The following is an 18676-nucleotide window of genomic DNA, read 5'->3' on the forward strand; positions in this document are numbered from 1 at the left end:
TGAGCATGCAGCTTACCTACAGTTGTTCTTCTATAACTCTTAATGCATGATTCAATGCTACTGAGGGCTGCAAATTTTTTTCACTTATCTTTAATAACTTATACCCTACCTTCATCAACCATTATCTGTAAGAATCTTGCATCAATCATCACCAGACTTATTAGTTTTTTTACATACCTTACGCCCCGGCCGCGAGAGTGGGCGGGTACGATTCCCTCGCCCTAATTGAACTAGCCTCGCGGGAAAAACAAGCATGTGTGCCGTTACGGGACCGGGGACGCAGCGATTGATGCACGGTTAAAAAGTCTCAGGTCAACTGATGGCCTCTGAGGGTCAGGTCAAGTGCCCCGAGGGCCAAAATACGATTTCGGGTTTTGAGAAATGACTTTGCCAAAAAAAAAACGGCGCAGAGTCGCGATTTTAGTACCATCATGTTTGTCATGCTCCGGTGCTTCAAATGGTACACTTTTGTTTGGGTGGGGTTAACCAAAGTCAGGTCAGAGGCACTCAGGTCACGAAGTTGGTCGGAGGAGGTTATATCGTATATCATTCGATTCGGTACTTCTTCCAGAGTCCATTGGCGACTTTTCCGACTTGCCAGTTCAATTTTATCAGGAGTTATTGGCGAAAAAACTTGTGACCTTTGTGACGTCATAAATGACGTCACGCTAGGTTAAAGATGCAAAAGTGCAACATTGGACATTGCAAGAAGTGCATGAAATTGCGATTCCATGTGCTTGAGCTAGGTTTAGATCATTCTCGGCGTCAAAATTACAGTTTCCAAATTTTCCCCATTGACTTGTAATGGTGACGTCACGCGATCAGCCTGACCTCATGTGACCTCTAGGAGAAATCCGAGATATACGAGTTTTGATACTTCTATAGGATACTAGGTCCTGTAAGTATCAGCTCGCTGTGACAGCTCCTCTGGCACCGAGGGCATTGCGAAGTTTCGGTATTTTGGGACTATTGCAGAGGTTCACGTGTGGGGTCATAAGGCAGTGATCTGACCTGAGACGGAAATGCAATTGGTTTCCAAAGATGCGCATGGAAGCAAAGATAAGGTGTGCCAAATAGCAGCCCTCTAGCTGTAAGGCGTTTTGAGCTATCGCCAAAAGTCGTGAGTGGAGCGCTACTGACTCTTCCGGTCGGCCGCGGGGGGTTAGGAGGCGTGCAGGGTATCGGAAAACCACCTGGTACTTAGCGAATTTTGCCGATAAAAATACGTTTCTTATGCCGACTTATAGCCAAAAGACGACTGAATATCAAACCAGTCGTATCCTTGCACTAAATGGCTTGGTTTAGACACGATAGGTCTGAAAAGAAAAGGTCCCATGTATTATCTATGGGCGCCGCGAGGCCGTTGGCACCAGAGTTTCGGGAAGTGCCCTCGCCACAACCGCACGTGCAGATTTGGTCACGTGACCAAGCGCATTTGCCGCCACTGTATTTATATACACTGTGGCCCCTCCTTTATGCATTCGCCCGATGTGTCCGCCGAGCCGGCTTGCCTCCAATGACGTCATCGGCCGGCCGGCGGCGTTCAAGGTCAAACGGCTGGTGTCCTTACCTGGAGTTCTATAGCCTTGGTCTGTGCGTCGGCCTTCCTTTCGTCGGTCTACGCGTCCTATTCCAACAACAACAAGCGTCGGCCTTGGTCTGCGTTGTTGTGTGGGGCAACTGGCAAGTGTGGGGCAAGATTACTTCAGTTGGGCAAACTAGACTTTTGGAATCAAAATATGGAGGCATCAATAATTTGATTCTGGTGGGAGGAGCCATGACCAAATATGGGCATGGAATCAATTTTTTGATTCATTTGGGTACACTTTTGACTTCAAATGTATCGTTACGGTTGAAAGAAGGCCCATGACGGTGAGATTTTTCTTGAAAAAGGTAGAAAAATGTGGTAGGTTTGCAAAAAGTGTTACCTCAAAACTAAGAAATTGTCCCTTTGGCCTTGTGAATGGGGAAAAGACAGAGGCACTGTCCATCACGTAAAAGCTGTTTTGAGGAAATCACACTGCATGTTATTTTTGTATCATGAATCACATACTAAACAATCAGTATTTGTGTAAAATGGCAAAATGAAATTTTCAAATCCCTAATTATCATTGTTGTAGTGCTTTTATATACATTATATGGTTTTTACCTGTTGCTTCAGTTTTTGTATTCTTGACATTTAAACATTGTGAATTGTTATCAAATGTAGTGAAGGTAAAGTACTACAATGCTATAGGTATCTGTTGTGGTGCTGAGGATACCACTAAATGAGAATAATAGCAAAATAAATGCTGTATTCTTGCAAGTCATTGTTGCCTATCTGTTAACATTACCTGTGAATCAAAATAATGATTAGCCAGCTGATGGGGAATCAATATTATGATTATCTGTTTTAAGTGAATCAATTCCTTGATTGCCTTTCACTACCTGCTGATGAGCTGATGAGGTGGTCGGGCTGTCACCTCTGCATCGGTAGCCCTATAAACACAGGTCGGGTGGGAGGGCTTCAGTGGGATAAGCTTAGGATGGTGGTTAAGCCCTTTCCTCGTCACCCGCCTCTGTCACCAGTTTTCTTCTCAGCCTCCAGAGCCGGTAGAGTCCGTCCTTGTTGTGCTCCATCTCTTCTCTGTCATCGTTGAAGAGGAATGCCTTTAGTACCTCGTTGGGTTTTCCTACGTGCGGTCTCAGAAGAGCTAGGATTCGTAGTCTTTCTTCTGTTAGCTTGGTACATTCGAGCATGAAATGGACTTCGTTTTCTTCCTCTTGTCCGCAGAGCACACAAGTCGTGTCTTCCTCTACATGTCTTCTTCTGGCTCGTAGTGGTAGAGTGTTGGTCCTGGCTCGGAAGAGGATTACTGAGGACGGTGTGTTGTCGTATATCGGGTCTTCCTTTATCGTTTCCTTGCCTGACCGGTATATGGCTATGCTGGTCTTAGCTTCGAGTTCTTCTTTCCACTGTCTGTCATCCCATTCCTTTATACGTTTCTTCAGTGTAGTTTTAGTCATTGTCTCCAGTTCTGCATATTTCGAACCAATGGCGTCTAAGTATTGTTTTGTAGTTTTTGCCCATATGCTCTTCTTTTTCTCGAGTTCTACGTGTACTACTCTTCTTATCAGGTCATTACTTCCTTGAATTATCCCTCTTAGGTACTGTAGGTGTCTCTCCATCACTCTAGTTTTCATGAGGGAGGCTCCCACCTCACCTCTGAGTGTACAGATGGGCGAATACCTCGGTGCTCCCAGCATCTGTCTGTATACTCCATTTTCACATATCTGGAGCTTTTTAATGTCTGTTTCTGTAAGGCTAAGAATGCTTGCTCCATGGAGAAAGGAGGGGAGTGCCAGACACTTCCAGTAACATTTGCCGATCATCAGCTTGTTGCAGCATCTTTGTGTTATGCCATATGTCATATTGGCCATTTTCTGGGCTTTCTGGTACATCTCCTTTATATGGGCTTTAAACAGTTTCCTCTTGTTGATTACCGTAACTCCCAAGTACTTAATCTTGTTGACTACAGGGATGTTTGCAATGTCTTTCGGTTGGTCCTTGCTGTTGAATACGATCACTGCGCTCTTGTCCCTGTTAATTTGTAGGCCAAATGTGTTGCTGATGTCCGCCAGAATCTCCAGTAAACATTCTGTCTCAGTAAGGGTCTGTGATAACACAAGGCCATCATCAGCGAAGAATAGTACTGGAATGTAGAAATTGTCGTTCTTGAAGCCCATTCTTGTCTCCATTAAGGTTTTGGCGATGATGTAGGTTACTATCTTGAAGCTTGTGGTAGAACCGTTACACCCCTGCCTTATTCCTGATGTGACTTCAATAGTTGCTTGTGTCTTGTCATTGAGCTTGATGGTTGTCGAGTCACCTTGGTAGACTTGGGCAGTGGCTTCGATGATGCGTGAGTCTATCTTATATGTCTTCATAGCCTCTATCATTTTGGCTCTGTTGACGGAATCAAATGCCTTCTTATAGTCGATTGCTGTCAAATATAGCGGCTTTTTCCTAGCAAAGCTGTCCTCGACACAGTAGCCTATAGACTATAGAATTGTACTACCTATAGAATTCAAATTGTTATGACAGGAGCAATATTATTTTGCTTAGGAGATACTTCCAGCATTTCTGTTCAAGATCAGGCATGCTCCTTCTTGAAACACTCTCTTATTTTTATGTGTTTGGCAAGTTAGAAATGGTCTGCATTTATGCCCAAATATGGTCATAAGGAATCAATCTTTTGATGCCTCCATATTTTGATTCCAAAGGTCTAGTTTGCCCAACTGACTTTACTATTAGTTAATGTGGGGTGGTTGCGTTGTTACCTTGCAAGGCCCTCTCTAACCTTACCTTGTTGGGTTTTGGTTGGGTTCATGGGAGTTCCGGGAGTTCTCTAGCGTTAGGCTCGTGTTGGAAAGCTTGGGCCTGCCCGATGCTGATACTGGCTAAACTTGTAAAATTGTTGACTTGAAAACAGATAAACTTTTGTGTTTTCAGATACTGGCACGCTCATAACAATAAGATCAAGATGGCTCACCGCTGCAAGGCATCTAACCAGCTCAATGACTTCAAAAGGACCTGTGTGGTATGTTGTGTACTTTATGGAGAATGATCTTGCTTTGTAAGATTAGCTCAGCTGTAGTTATATTTAAATAGTTTACAGTGACCATTCTGATTCTTTTCATTTCTTTCAGATTTTGTTTTTAGACTCAATTTTAATTGCATACTCTAGGTAGCAAAGTGCTATCAAGAATGATAGAACATTTACTAATATGTCCCCTTTTACATGCTACTGTCGCAGGCTCCGGAACAATGCACCACCAGCCAGGGTCACCCGATGGACACAAAGACGGCATCCCTGACAGCTGGGCCACGCGGGCCGCAGCTCATCCAGGACCACAGCTACATCGATGAGATGGCCCACTTTGACCGGGAGAGGATTCCAGAGAGGGTGGTACATGCCAAGGGTGCAGGTAGGTGTCTCATGGGTCGCCTGCTCCTGCCTCTAGCCCTGGAAGCAGGGTGTCCTCTGATTCAGGACTGCTGAGTATTGCAGAGAAGTTGATGAGCTGGACCAGCTGCACCAACCAGGCTGGAAATCCATGTTATCTTTTCCAGAGTAGGCCTGAAAATTTGAGATATAATCTGAGTTTTGACTTAATTGATGACTATTTTAAAATAGAATATGTGATTGCTGACTGGCTATCCCCCTCTGATTATCAGATACATGATTCTATTACATGGTGGTGTGCTAACATCATGCACCTCAGTAAGGCCCTTAACTGCTCAAGTGACAAGCGATGCGCGAAATACTGCAAAAATCTGCAAAGAAATATTCTTGGTACCACGGAAATCCTCGCTGACTGATCGTCGATTGAGAACTGATCGACCATGCAGAAGACATCTCTCTCTCTCTCTCATACATTTTCATATTGCGCACACCCTTGGCGAGAACTAGCTGGGATTGGGGAGCTGAGTGTATAACACGGAAAGGCTGATAAAACAGCTGTTTGGAAGGAAGATAACGATCTCATCGTTGATTTCCAGTAACGCACATGAATGGGTTTATTGGGAGTGTCGTCCTCTCCGTCGTCTATCCGTCCAATCCCCCTGACTAACCGGGGGACTTCTTGTGCCGCCAGGTGCGTTCGGCTACTTTGAGGTGACTCACGACATCACGCGCTACTGCAAGGCGTCCGTGTTCTCCGAGGTCGGCAAGCGGACGCCGCTGGCAGTGCGCTTCTCGACTGTGGGAGGCGAGAGCGGCTCTGCCGACACCGTGCGCGACCCGCGCGGCTTCTCGCTGAAATTCTACACGGAGCAGGGCAACTGGGACCTGGTCGGAAACAACACGCCCATCTTCTTCATTAGGGACCCCATCCTCTTCCCCAGCTTCATCCACACGCAGAAGAGGAATCCTGCTACTCATCTGAAGGTGAGTGGGTCTCGCGAAAGTTGAGCGTTAGTCTGGGTCGGGCTGCTTTAGCTGATGCATTGTAAGATCAATGGAGCTGCGATTTAGATATGAAAATGGGTTGTTAAAGGCATGATAAATGTGAAAGAGTAATGCGATTCTTCGTACCTAAGAATAATTGAACGATCCTTGCATTAGTTGGCTATTATTTGGCTATTAGTTGGCAAATATGCGCCGTTAACGTCGTGCGTTTCCAGCCTAACCGTTACATAAGGCGTCACTGCGTAGTTGTCTGGCGTAGGTAACTACCAGTCCACTATCCAGTTGAGTTTTTGCACCCTGGTGACCTCCGCCAAATAAACCACATGTTTTATAATTGATATCCTTCAGATGCCGCCCCAACCTGCAGTGCGTCCCCTCCCCCCCCCCCCCTGCAGTGCGTCCGTGGGTGTGTCTGGGAGGGTCGGAGTGACGACTGGGAGGGGTGTGTTTGTGACGCAGTGACTGGCCAGCGGGACCATTGGCCTGGCCGGGGGGGGGGGGGGGGAAGGGGCTCGCCAGGTCCAGATAATGTAAACGATCCTATACATGGCTCCCTGGCTACGGTCGGTTGCAGACCGGCTTTGTGTGATGTGTTAAATGACCGTGAAGCCATTTGGCTGTTCTTTGAACTAACAGCTGCTATGAATCAATTTCATATTCTTATCCCAACGTTGATTTTTCGGATTTTGTGTCGACGCTGCTTTAGATTAGCGAGTTAGTGTTACTAGAGATGCAAGAGACGTCTAGTAGATCGTGGAAACAAAAAGGCGCCGGGACATGAATAATACGCTCGCAGAGGAGTGAAACTGGCTTTCAAAGTGCTCCAGAGCGCCATACTCTTAATGAACTCCGATAGTACCACTATTTCGCCGAATCTATGCATAGTTTCACGCCGATTGGTGTGAGAATCAGCAAGGGAGCGATGTAAGTGACAGACTTGCACCAGTCATAACGTCAGCCAAGGCCTCATCGGGTTATATAAGCTGATATGTACTGTGTACAAGGCGAGAGAAAGTTGGATCTCGAGACCGCATACGGAGGTCACTGATACGGATAGTCCTTCGATTTGATCGAATCATATTTCTAACCAATTCTGGCGATCAGTTTCACATGTTGCTGCATCCCGCTGGCTGTAGAGACCGGGTTAGCTACTGAGTGAAATACTGCCGACTCATCTCCTCGCCACATGTCTGCAGTGTTTTGTCGCCCCTCTGGCGGTGGGCTGGACCGGGCGGGGGAGGGGTGCAGGGACATGTAAACACACCCGGCGGACGGTCACGTGCCCGTGTCACGTGACAGGACGGCGGGCGGCCGCAATGGTCACGTGGCTCGGTCCAGGAAAGGGCCGGTGCTGACCAAGTTTCTTAGTTAGGACATTGTTTCGGTGGTGTTTTTGATGAGACGCGTTCCCCGGAGCAGTGTGCCGACGGATATGTCCGCTGCTTTCGCTTTCGACAGTAGTTTCTCTGTTTTGTCATCAATGAAACACTGGTTCGACGTCTTTGCACCGGAATCACACGATGAAACGTCAGTGACAGTTGACACTGTGATAAAGTTTCATCAACATGAAATCTGAATATCATTGGATCGTATCACTTAGAATGCACGTGACTATGTGGGTCACCGGATTAAGCCCGTTCAGAAATTGGTAGCGGGAGCAATTGGAGGATAAGGTGCCAAGGGAACCGGCGCAGATAGGATATTGCATTACAATGTATATAACGGGGGAGTCACCTGACACGTCCTTACTTTCCACCATAAATTTTACCCATCCTGGCTCAATGGCTGACGCAACTCGGTCGTCTGCCCGCAGCACGCGGCCATGTTATGTGACTTTATCACGCTGTGGCCGGAGACGAGAGTGTCCAGCAATGATCTAACGCGCTGTATGTATGTATGTATGTATGTATGTATGTATGTATGTATGTATGTATGTATGTATGTATTGACACCAAAAGCCTTCCACATATGGTGTGGCGATTACGCTGACCTCTCTGTTTTGTCAGGACGCCGACATGTTCTGGGACTTCATCACGCTGCGGCCGGAGACGACACACCAGGTATCGTTCCTGTTCTCGGATCGCGGCATCCCTGACGGTTACCGGCACATGAACGGATACGGGTCGCACACCTTCAAACTGGTCAACGACAAGTGCGAGCCCGTCTACTGCAAGTTCCACTACAAGGTGAGCGACGGCGCCGCAGACGCAGATTTAAGGTACGTTATTTGAATATGTTGTGATTGCCAACACTCCCTCACGGAGGCCGGCCGGCCAGCGCCTCTGTTCTGTGACACTTATATGCGACAAGTGGTTGGAGTGGCGGTATTCCTAAGCCATTTTTTTCCATGCTCGATATCTGTGATATATGGTCACTGCTGTTAATTGGACAATGTCCTAAAATTTGTCGATTTGGGTGGGAAACAACATCCAAATGAAATTCATTTTCCACCCTCAACACCAATTTTTAAGAACAATTTTCCACTCCCTACCAAGAAAACCTAGATTTTTTACCTATAGAAAGAGCAGTTGTGTGGGTGCCCGGTTTAGCATCAAACATTCTAAAGTGCTACACCCTAGAATAAAATGCATGCTCTTTGTTGTTCATCACTCTTTTTGGATCTAATCGAATCAGCAGTTTTCCACTCTCTCCCCTCTTTTTGGTGGGTAATTTTCCCCTCTGACACCCAAGACAAAACTCAGTTTTGGGACACTGTAATTGGATATCCGAAGTTGTCATGTTTGAGTGCCTCTGATAAATTTCCCATTTTCTCGTTTTATCTGGTCCAGCCAGGTCAGATCGATTGTCATTGTCAGTCGTCACCTTTTGTAGTTACTAACCACAAAGTTTGGTCAAGCCTCCATAGGTAATTCTCCACTGTATTCAGCAGCCCATGGCACAAGTCCAGACCTGCTACATCACCATACGTGGGCCACCTCCCGTTGGGCCCCTCTCATGTCAACAAGCGTCTGCCGCCCGGCACCGAGTGCCAGTACTCACTCTGACCCTGTTTGACCTTGGACGCGGCGGCGGCCGAGTCTGTCCTATCGGATAGGTAGTGCACCAGCCTGTTATGGGACCGCTGTACCTTGCCCCCGGCCGTTATCTCCGTGGTGGGCTTGCCCGGTGACAGATGTTCCACGGGGGTCACGTGGGGTCACCCACTGGACGCACCCGCCTGTCTAGCGAATATTTCCTGTTCGTAAATGGTGCTGTTTTGATATTGATTTATGATCATGATAATATCGTATGGGGCTTCCTAAAGTTCAATGTTCTATTACATCAGGCCTAGTGAAATGGATTTACCGGCACGAAACCGACAAACACTCTGTAATTTTGAAAACTCTTATTACAAAAAAAAACGTCCCGACCAGTATGGATCAATGCGATCGGGAGGTGGTTTGCTCTAAATATCTTCGCTTGCGTCAGTTGTACGTAAATCAGGACGTTTTTGGTCGCTGGTGAATGTGGTATCGAATAGTTATCAGCCAGGGTTGACGCAAACCTGCAGATCCCGTCGCTAAGCCTCTGTAAGAAGCGATAAATCTTCATATAACGGCAGAGAGTCCTATATTTAGATCGGTAACATTCAGGAGATGTATTGTAGGCGTGCCTACTTGATTGGTATCTCGTTTTAGCTTGCTTCTTAGGATATTCTGCTACAGTCGTCTAACTGGCCAAAGCGTTCAATACATACTTGCCAAGGCTTACTTTCGGCGTCACTTATAACTGGTACGCCTCCATCCAAGCAAATTCACAGTACCTACTCTTAGTCGGACCACCACATTTATATGTCTGTGTTATACAATCCTCTCCGGTGCGTGTCCCGCAGACGGACCAGCAGATCAAGTGCCTGCCGGTGGACAAAGCCGCCGAGCTGTCGGGCTCCAACCCCGACTACGGCATCCAGGACCTCTACAACGCCATCGCCGACGGCAACTTCCCCACCTGGACATTCTACATCCAGGTCATGACGTTCGAGCAGGCCGAGAGCTGCAGCTTCAACCCGTTCGACCTGACCAAGGTACGCGCGCGGTACGGGAGGGTGGTGTCATCTCCCGCTATGTACCTGCCAGGGGGCGGTCGCAGCGGTGCCTGTTATGAGAGATGTTTGGTAGCTTAACGGGGATGCTTTATGAACGCTGCTGGTTTTTTTTATTAAACAGAATGAATCAGTCGTTATAAGTTGGGTGCGATATGTGTTTTATTTTGTTTTATAATTACTGTTCTGTTCATCATGATGGTTAGTAGTGTTAAAGGGACCCTCCCACCTTCAAAAAAGTTAATGAATTGGCAAGAAAGTGATGTCGCTCGGTTCAGAAAGAGCGAAAGCGAATATCTACCAAATTTCATCGAAAAACATCCACCGGTTTTCAAGATATTATACTTTTACTTTTGTTTACTTTTTGGGATCTCCGCTGTTCCTAATGACTTTATTTGAAAGTGCGGCATTTGTTGCGCGCAAAGCAACATATACCACCGCGTGCTACCAAACGTTTTAGTGAAAGATTTAAAAATCGTTAGACCTCCGCTGACGTCACAAATTGTAAGGGGACATTCCAATCATTAGCCCCTTAGAATCCGAAAACCGCAAATTTGAAATAACATATATCTCCGAATTAAAACATTTTTCGATGTTGTGAGTGCCCAAACCGGTATTTTCAGGCCATGGCCACCAATTTGGCTATCTCAACTCAAAACTAATGTTAAGATGGGATGGTCACTTTAAGTAATTGCTATTTTATGCACCAGCTCTACTGGCTGCTATCGTTCCAATCTCAGTTGTCTGCTAAGACCCTGTCCGGCCCGACTGACCATCCCACCCCCCACCCCATCTCCCCCACAGATCTGGCCCCACAGCGACTACCCGCTGATTCCTGTCGGAAAGCTGGTGCTCAACCGCAACCCCAAGAACTACTTTGCCGAGGTGGAGCAGCTGGCCTTCTGTCCGGCCAACATGCCGCCCGGCATCGAGGCCAGCCCCGACAAAATGCTCCAGGTAACAGACGATATACTGTTGTGTATTTTATGCTGTTTTATGACAAATATGAGTTCAGCACAGGCATCAACTTCAAGGCTGTCGTGAAACAACCTTGTTAGGCTGCATGTCTTTCAACCGCGTTACCGAAACCAGCAGGAAAATCATTACAATGTCGTTTGTAATGTTCGAGTTTTGGTCGCTATGTAAGAGGCTGAGTCCGTTCACACTCTGTTCCCCGCACGTCACTTGGTATTCCAGGTCTGACTCCATTCCCCTTCGAGTATCTTCCACTGACATCTCCCCACAACTCCTCCAGGGCCGCCTGTTCTCGTACAACGACACGCACCGGCACCGTCTGGGTCCCAACTACATGGCAATCCCGGTCAACTGTCCGTACCGGGCCCGCGTCAGGAATTACCAGCGAGACGGACCGATGTGTGTGGACGACAACCAGGCCGGGGCGCCCAACTACTTCCCCAACAGCTTCAGGTGAGGGCGGAGTGACAGCGCGCGGGGGGGGGGGGTGATGGTCGGGACGTTGATGTTCACTATTCAGTGTGTATGTGGGTGGGGGGAGGTAGTGGAACTGTTGAGTGTCAGTTGGATGGGGGATGTCGTCACAGCTGGTCACACCCCATCCATGAATAAGTGGTGAGTGATGACAATATGATGAGATCTGTACCGTGATAATGACGTTACATAAAGTCGTGAGGAGTACCTATGTGGAAATACTTACTGCCTAAGGCACAACTAGCAGGCACTGCTTGTCGTAGAGCTCGGGCCCACGGCCATCCATTAATCCATTCGGATACATTTTATTATAGAAAAAAGCAATTCGTGATAGCCGGCCTACACCCTTGCCCGTCGGCCGGTCCAGCAAGGTAACTATCATCTCCTACCCGGCCTCGTGAATACCCGTTCGTTAACCGACTGACCTTTCCTTATTCACAGCGGCCCCGTGGAGAATGCGGTCCACTCGTGCTCGCCGTTCCAAGTGACCGGAGACGTGCGACGCTATGAGACCGGCAACGAGGATAACTTCTCACAGGTGAGCACTGCTCGATTCCTCACAGAAAGAAGGGGGAAAACAGCCGAGAGCGACAGAGATGGGCAAAGCAAAGGACAGATAACGACAGAGCGACATAATATGGAGAGATAATTAGGGATATGATAGTAATTTTAAGGCTAGATAGTTATAGATGGGTTATGATGGTATTTTGATGATAGGGAACTTGTTCAGCGTTCTCGGCGCTCGGAGCGGAGTGCCCGCTCAGCGCTCGGTATGTGACGGCTTCCCTCCCTCCTCCCAGGTGACCGTGTTCTGGAACAAGGTGCTGAACGAGGCCGAACGAGAGAGACTGGTCAGCAACATAGCCGGACACCTGAAGAACGCCCAGATATTCATCCAGGTAAGGAGAAGGGGAGGAGAGGTAGGGGCGAGGAGGAATGGAGAGGGAGGAGTCACGGCCTCCGGGAGTACCGAGTTCGATGAGGTGAGGAGGTATGTGTGATTGCGTGGATATATGTGTCAAACTTTTTTGTTGAAGCTAGTAATAGTAAGTATGATTCAGCATTACAATTAGTAATTATCACTGATCATTGTTGGGTATCCCATATCCAGTCGGCCAAGTATGATTCAGCATTATCAGTTATCACTGACCATTGTTGGGTACCCCATATCCAGTCTGCCACGGTTGCTATGCGCACTGCACAACTACACACCCCTTTGTAAATATGATTGTCGTCATTACAGCTCGATTGAAAATGAAAGTGTATACATTCACCAGAATATGTCCACTATCCACTATCCAGAAGTTTCTGCGGTGTCAGATGTGGGATATAGCTGCTTATTGACGTCACCATACTGCGCTAATGGAGCATTGAAAGGCCGCTGAGTGATGCATCACTGCATGTGGCCGGTGCTCTGCTGATGGCCTATCCTGAAACATATCGGTATCACTTGCATCCTGGTAGATAGGACGCTATGTGAAATACGATATTCGGTGCAGAAAGATGTCGCCACTGATGTAACGAGTGCAGCTTCCGAATGGAACGTGATGGATCTGCTTTAAGTGCAGGCCTAAGTTGGTCTCGGGTCAATAGCTTGATAATGCTGACGGGCTTGATGATGGGCAAAGTTTGTTGGATCCAAAGTGGTATCGACTTCTGAAGACGGCCTTTCACATTGGAAGTTCAATTGTCCATCGGATTCTCCTTACTGACTGCATTCCGTGGACTCTGTGGATGAACTCGTTCCACCTCCAAAGTTTGGACTGGTGCATCCAACCAGTGGAGACTGTGTGGGGAGTCATCCGCTGAGGGGAACCCACCAATGTGTGGACGAACAGTGAGGATGGCAATGTGCTGCAGCCCAGTCTGCTAGTCGTCAAAAGTGTAAATACGTTTTGGTAGCTCCGGCGCTCCACACGCAATGTAGGGATGTTTAACCCGCGACCCCGGTAGGGGGAGGGGCAAAGGGCCCCCCTGTGGTTTTTCGGAGATAATTCAGAAACGGCTGCGAATTTCGACTTGAAACTTTCAGTGCCTCTCCTGACATCAATTTTACACAACTCCTGAAAACATTAGGTCCCAGCTCATCTCAGGTCACCAGCTATAGAGGTCAAACTGAGGTCATGTTCGGCGATTTTTCGTCGAAAAAGTTGTTCACGGAAAAAAATCGCAGAAAATCAGGGTTTCAACTAAGCGACTCAAAAATTGGGCCGTAGGCATAAAATGTATGGCAAACAAAATGGCTATCTCGCAATTTCCAAAATGTAAAAATCTCTAGATCTAGGGATTTTCTAATTCAAAATTTAGATTTCTTGAGATATTTTTGAAATTTGGGGAAATTTTCAAAAAACCGGAATATATGTTAGAAAACCCCTTACTGGACTTACACATGCCAAAAATTAACAAAATATCTCTAAACCTGCCTGAGATATAGCCATTTGAATGACTGAAAAAGTAGCGACTGTTCTTATGATGTCACAATATTTTCGGTATTTGTGCTTGAAATCAGTCGGGATTAATATTTATGATTCTTATCAACCCCTTCGTGACTGAATATGATCCTTTACGTGACTTCAGTCACTTTTACGTTAAAAATGCAAACCGGTACAATTTGACCTTATTTGACCTTCCTGTGACGTCATAGGTCCAAGAAAAATGGTCAAGGAGGTTTTTGTGGATGCATATATCGACACCTTTTTTTTTAAAACCCCACATCTGTTCTCCGGTGAATTTCCGGGAAGCACGAAAGATCTCTTTTAAGAAGTGTCCAATCGTCCGATCCTGATCAAATTTGTATGTTCGTAAGCTTGCTCTGGCATTGCTTGATCTGCCAAGACAGACAAACTTGAGAAAAATCGAGTGACTGTACCTTTTTTGAAGGTTTCTACACAACTTGTCTGAACTCCACGGGAGACCAAATGTGGGGCTTAAAAAAAGGTGTCGATATATGACATGTCTTCATAAAAACTCGAATATTCGCAATTTAATATGCCTTTCCTTACGATTCACCGAAGTGTTTTCTGATTGGTCGAGGATGACCCCTGTTGTGACGCCACAGGTCATCATCCACTCAGGTGACTATCCAGATGCCAGATCTATAATATATATCATATCCAGATTCATTTTGAATACTTAGATTTCATTTTTATGACTGACTTCTCGTCATTGCAAATTGGACTGATTTGACCTTGTTTGACCTCCCTGTGACGTCACAGGTCAAATATCAAGGTCATCGATATCCTATCTTGTGCATCTCGATGAGCTCTTTCGAATGCCGTTTGAATTTTTCCGATCCAGCTATTGGTTCCGGAGATACGACGGGGGCCCTTTTGCCCCCCCCCCCCCCCACCAACAGGACGTGGAACCTGCCAGACCTCAACGGGGCGCGGGTTAAGTCTGGAACTGACCATTTTCTCCAGTCAGCTCATTGACACAAGACAACCAATCTTCGGTCGAAATGATTGACTACTTATCAGGACTAGACTTTTTTAACTGAAACCATCTTCATCAGCCAACAGTAGTCAAACATGACGTCCACCATATGACAGTAGTTACTGACATCGTTCACTCGTCTAGCGTCCAATGATCTTCAATCATCCCTATTATCCATGCTCACCGCGGTACATTTAGCCGTGCCCCGACTCGGTGCCGACCTCAGGCTCGCAGCACCGGGCGATTAGTCCGCCAGAAATAGTGACCGATCAGGAGGACAGACACGGGCGGCTCGGCACGCTCCGCGCGAGCTCTCCGCGGCCGCCGCTCTGACGTCACTGGGGACTATCTGCCGCCGCTCCTCTAACGTCACTGGGGACGGGGTATTACTGCACGGCCCTCGCCGCTGCCGGTGAGGCCGTGTTGGCGGCTGAGAAATGTGCGGCCTACGAGTATATTGCACAGTTGTAGAGGTTGTGACGTAGCTACTACGTTTCAAGCTTTGGTGATCTGCTGTGACATTTATAAGGTTTCCGTTAAAAGGTTTTCATTTGACAGGTCAAGTCGAAGTCGCTAAGTCGGAATGCGTGCTGGCCCATATGTATTACGTAGGGCCTAATGTGGCATGCTTGCTACGCTCCTGCCATTTGGTATCGCCATTGCTGCGTATTCGTGTTATCCTGATGCAACGATCAGCATGCATATTGACATATCAGCCTTTCATCTAATGTGATGGCAGCACCATTCCCGTAACTCCGTCGCCATTCAGGTGGTATAACTTCGTAGTAAGATGTCCGCGCCGGTCAGCAAGATAATAGTTGGTGTAGCATTCCCCCTATCTCAGATCAATAGCCTTCTGACGGGCTATTGATTACTGCCGTGTCGGATGGACGGCCGAGGAGACGGCTAATGCGTAATGCGGCCTCAGCGGCTGACCGGAGGTGGACAGGTGGACACGAGTGGACTCGGACAGGCTGTGGACAGTGGACATAGACAGTGGACTCGGGTAGACACAGTGGACACGTAGTGGATAGGGAGGACGGTCGATCCTAACTCCTTACTCCACCAAACCGGTTCAGATCGGATCGTCCCCCGTTACGGCGGAACGCCGGGACGAAAACTGAGGACGGCACATCGATGTTGGTGGGAGGAGACATCTCTGGACTTACTGCTGCTCAGTGTCAGAGAGGCTGGCATTTCTAGAGGAAAACGGGCATTACCGCTGGCACCTTTGCGTGATGAAATGAGAAGCTACTGGAGACGGCTACGAGCAGGGACTCCTCGTCGTGTGACTCATAATAACTCGTAATTGACTTGGTTCGTCGATTAGAATGTGCGTGGCATGACCGTAGGACGAAAACACATTAAATTTGTTTCTAATCCATCCAAAGCACAAGCATACCAACCACGCACCAACATAACCTTTTCATTCCCGCTTATATAACTCAGTACCTCAGGTCGCAATGGTCCTGTTTCTTCACCCTGCCATTCTGTTTTTATACGGATCACCGCGTCTTCGATCGTCGTGCCCCCATTAGTCGCCGAGCTGCCAGCCAACCCGAGCTGTCAGCCAGTCCAGACTACTGGCCAACCTGAGCTGTCAGCCAGTCCAGACTACTGGCCAACCTGAGCTGCCAGCCAACCCGAGCTCGCTGTCAGCCAACCCGAGCTGCCAGCCAACCCGAGCTGCCAGTCAGTCCAGACTGTCAGCCAACCGGAACTACCACGCAGTCAGCTCAATATGGTCGATACGGTGCCGCAATGGCGAGTCGCGATGGCGCAGGAGGTTGAGGAATTACCTGACCTGCCTCACCCCCTACACACATACCCGTAGAGACGGAAAGAGACCCGGCATTGATAGTGGCCCGGTGATCACGACATTTGACCTCGATTTTCCATTTTATATTTGCCCGGGGCCGGTCGATTTCGTCGGCCAGCCTCGGGCACTGCCGGGCGCGGTCTGGATAATGACAGATCATATGACAGGTGATGACAGGTAGTGGCAGGTCCGCTGTGACAGCTGTCAGCGGCGCGGCCGTCCGCCCTGACAGCTGACCGCCCACACTGTACGCCCGGCGGTAAAACACTGGATCACAGACCGCCGGGTCTGTGGCGGCAGTGCCGTCGGTAATGGAACGTGTCCGGTCTGGCTATTCTGTGGGACTGGTGCTGACTTTATCGCTGCGGTGTTGTGCCAATTCAGGCACTGTGGAACACCCAGCAGCTGTGCTCATACTCTATGTTGTGGACATCAACGTGCAAGCCATCTAAGATGCAGTTTGTTATGTTGTCTTTCAGTTAACATGTGTCCGTCATTTTTCAGCAACGCGCCGTGAAGAACTTCAGCCAGGTCCATCCCGAGTTTGGGCGGCGTATCCGCGAGGCTCTCACCCGGCTGGAGGGTCCCACGGCCGGCCAGCAGCTCTCCAGCCTCTAGGAGGTCACCTCTGAGGTCACCTCTGAGGTCACAGGGGGTCGCTGGAGGTCACGGGGTCCTGCCGGCCCACCCGTGGCGGCGGAACTGTGCGGGTTGTCGGGGTATGCACACAGAGGGACGCGGCGCCGGCTGGGACGGGTAGTGCCAGCGGGAGAGCCGACCGTTCCCTTACTGATGGATCATGCGGTCTGATGGTCCTAACTGCGTAATATATCAATGGCGGGTATTGGGTGTCAGTTAACGGCGGAAAACCCAAGGTTTTCTGTGTTTTGTGTATGTTACCAATATTATTCATGCGAATTATTGCTTAAGATAGCTAGATTTAGAATGTGCACATTTGTGGGATCACTGTGTGCGCTTTGTGTGTTCTTCACTGAAACGCGTTAAACGCACCGCTTGCCAACGAGATTCCGCTGTGTTTCCCCCGTGCAATTTGGCCGAGGCAATTGTGTGTCTTGCGTACGGCTTCAGTTTCAGCCTTAGTTGGTATCTGTGTTGTGCCTGTTACCTTGAAATGGGACTTTTGTCCTCCATCAGCGTCTCGACCTTGAGTGTATAACACGGAACAGTCTGCTGAAACAACAATTGAGCTTAACAAGCGCGGTGATTTGATCAGAAGTGTAAGGACCTTGTTGGGACCTTTGTGGTTCGGCTTTGTGTGCAGTGCCTGCTCGGAACGAGCGACGGTATGATTAGAAGCAGCTGTGAGCTCTGCTCATGTCACGGGAAGCCGACCCCACTGCCTGGGTTCTGTGGTATCAACAATGGGCCGCGGTGACCGCGGTCGTGCGCAGTGTGCATTATCCAGGCAAATCCGCGTGCGCCGGTCACGATTGTCGAGTCGTTTCCTGATAAACGGGTCTCGTATGTTGACTGGCAGCCACTGAATGGTATTGATGGCCTTTGGAGATATAATAAAACGTCGGGGTGTAGCTCTTTTTTTCTGTTATGTGCCTTTTCCATTTTACTCTTTCGCAGTCATGTTTTGCAGTGACTATTTTTTTTTCGCGAATACAGGTTAAAATGGGGAAAGAGAATATTCATAACATGCCTGTAGCATCGTACGGAATATTTCATCGTGAACGCCCACTTTCCACTTACTAGAAAATGCCAAATGTAATGTAACATGGATCTATCAGCTACGAACTCTGCACCAATAACCTGATTTTATCGGGATTTTTTTTCCCGGACGGGACCCGGTGGCACTTTCGAACCCTCCCGACTGGCAACCGCAGCTCATGGTATACCATTCGTCCTTCATCGGGACTTTCCATTAACTAGTTACATGTGTTATCATTTCCAGAAATACGTAAGGTAGCGATATTTCCGAGTGTATCCGGCCCCCATGCCGTGACCGCCGCTCAT

General features: G+C 48.1%; 1 protein-coding gene across 9 annotated transcripts; it reads left to right on the forward strand.

The window, feature by feature from the left end:
• Nucleotides 1-1483: 1483 nt before the first annotated feature.
• On the forward strand, nucleotides 1484-18255 carry LOC122394695 (catalase-like). Of its 9 annotated transcripts, none has more exons than XM_043391792.1 (11): nucleotides 1484-1548; nucleotides 4493-4580; nucleotides 4797-4968; nucleotides 5638-5930; nucleotides 7958-8137; nucleotides 9784-9975; nucleotides 10798-10950; nucleotides 11249-11421; nucleotides 11884-11980; nucleotides 12243-12341; nucleotides 17198-18255. In XM_043391792.1, exons 1-11 carry the CDS (start codon nucleotides 1517-1519, stop codon nucleotides 17309-17311), a joined length of 1593 nt encoding a protein of 530 aa, XP_043247727.1. In that variant the 5' UTR covers nucleotides 1484-1516; the 3' UTR covers nucleotides 17312-18255. The 9 variants fall into 9 exon arrangements, with proteins under 9 accessions (XP_043247727.1, XP_043247683.1, XP_043247701.1 ...); XM_043391748.1 differs by having other exon boundaries at nucleotides 1522-1683; XM_043391766.1 differs by having other exon boundaries at nucleotides 1547-1589.
• Nucleotides 18256-18676: the final 421 nt, after the last annotated feature.

The sequence above is a fragment of the Amphibalanus amphitrite genome, unplaced genomic scaffold (genome assembly GCF_019059575.1).
Source record: "Amphibalanus amphitrite isolate SeventyFive unplaced genomic scaffold, NRLGWU_Aamphi_draft 000026F_arrow, whole genome shotgun sequence".
Classification (NCBI taxonomy): domain Eukaryota; kingdom Metazoa; phylum Arthropoda; class Thecostraca; order Balanomorpha; family Balanidae; genus Amphibalanus; species Amphibalanus amphitrite.

Coding starts and splice junctions, on each gene's coding strand:
- LOC122394695 (XM_043391792.1), top strand. CDS start 1,517: ATGACGTCATCGGCCGGCCGGCGGCGTTCAAG. Junction 4,581..4,796: donor ACTTCAAAAGGACCTGTGTG/GTATGTTGTGTA, acceptor CTACTGTCGCAG/GCTCCGGAACAATGCACCAC. Junction 12,342..17,197: donor ACGCCCAGATATTCATCCAG/GTAAGGAGAAGG, acceptor GTCATTTTTCAG/CAACGCGCCGTGAAGAACTT.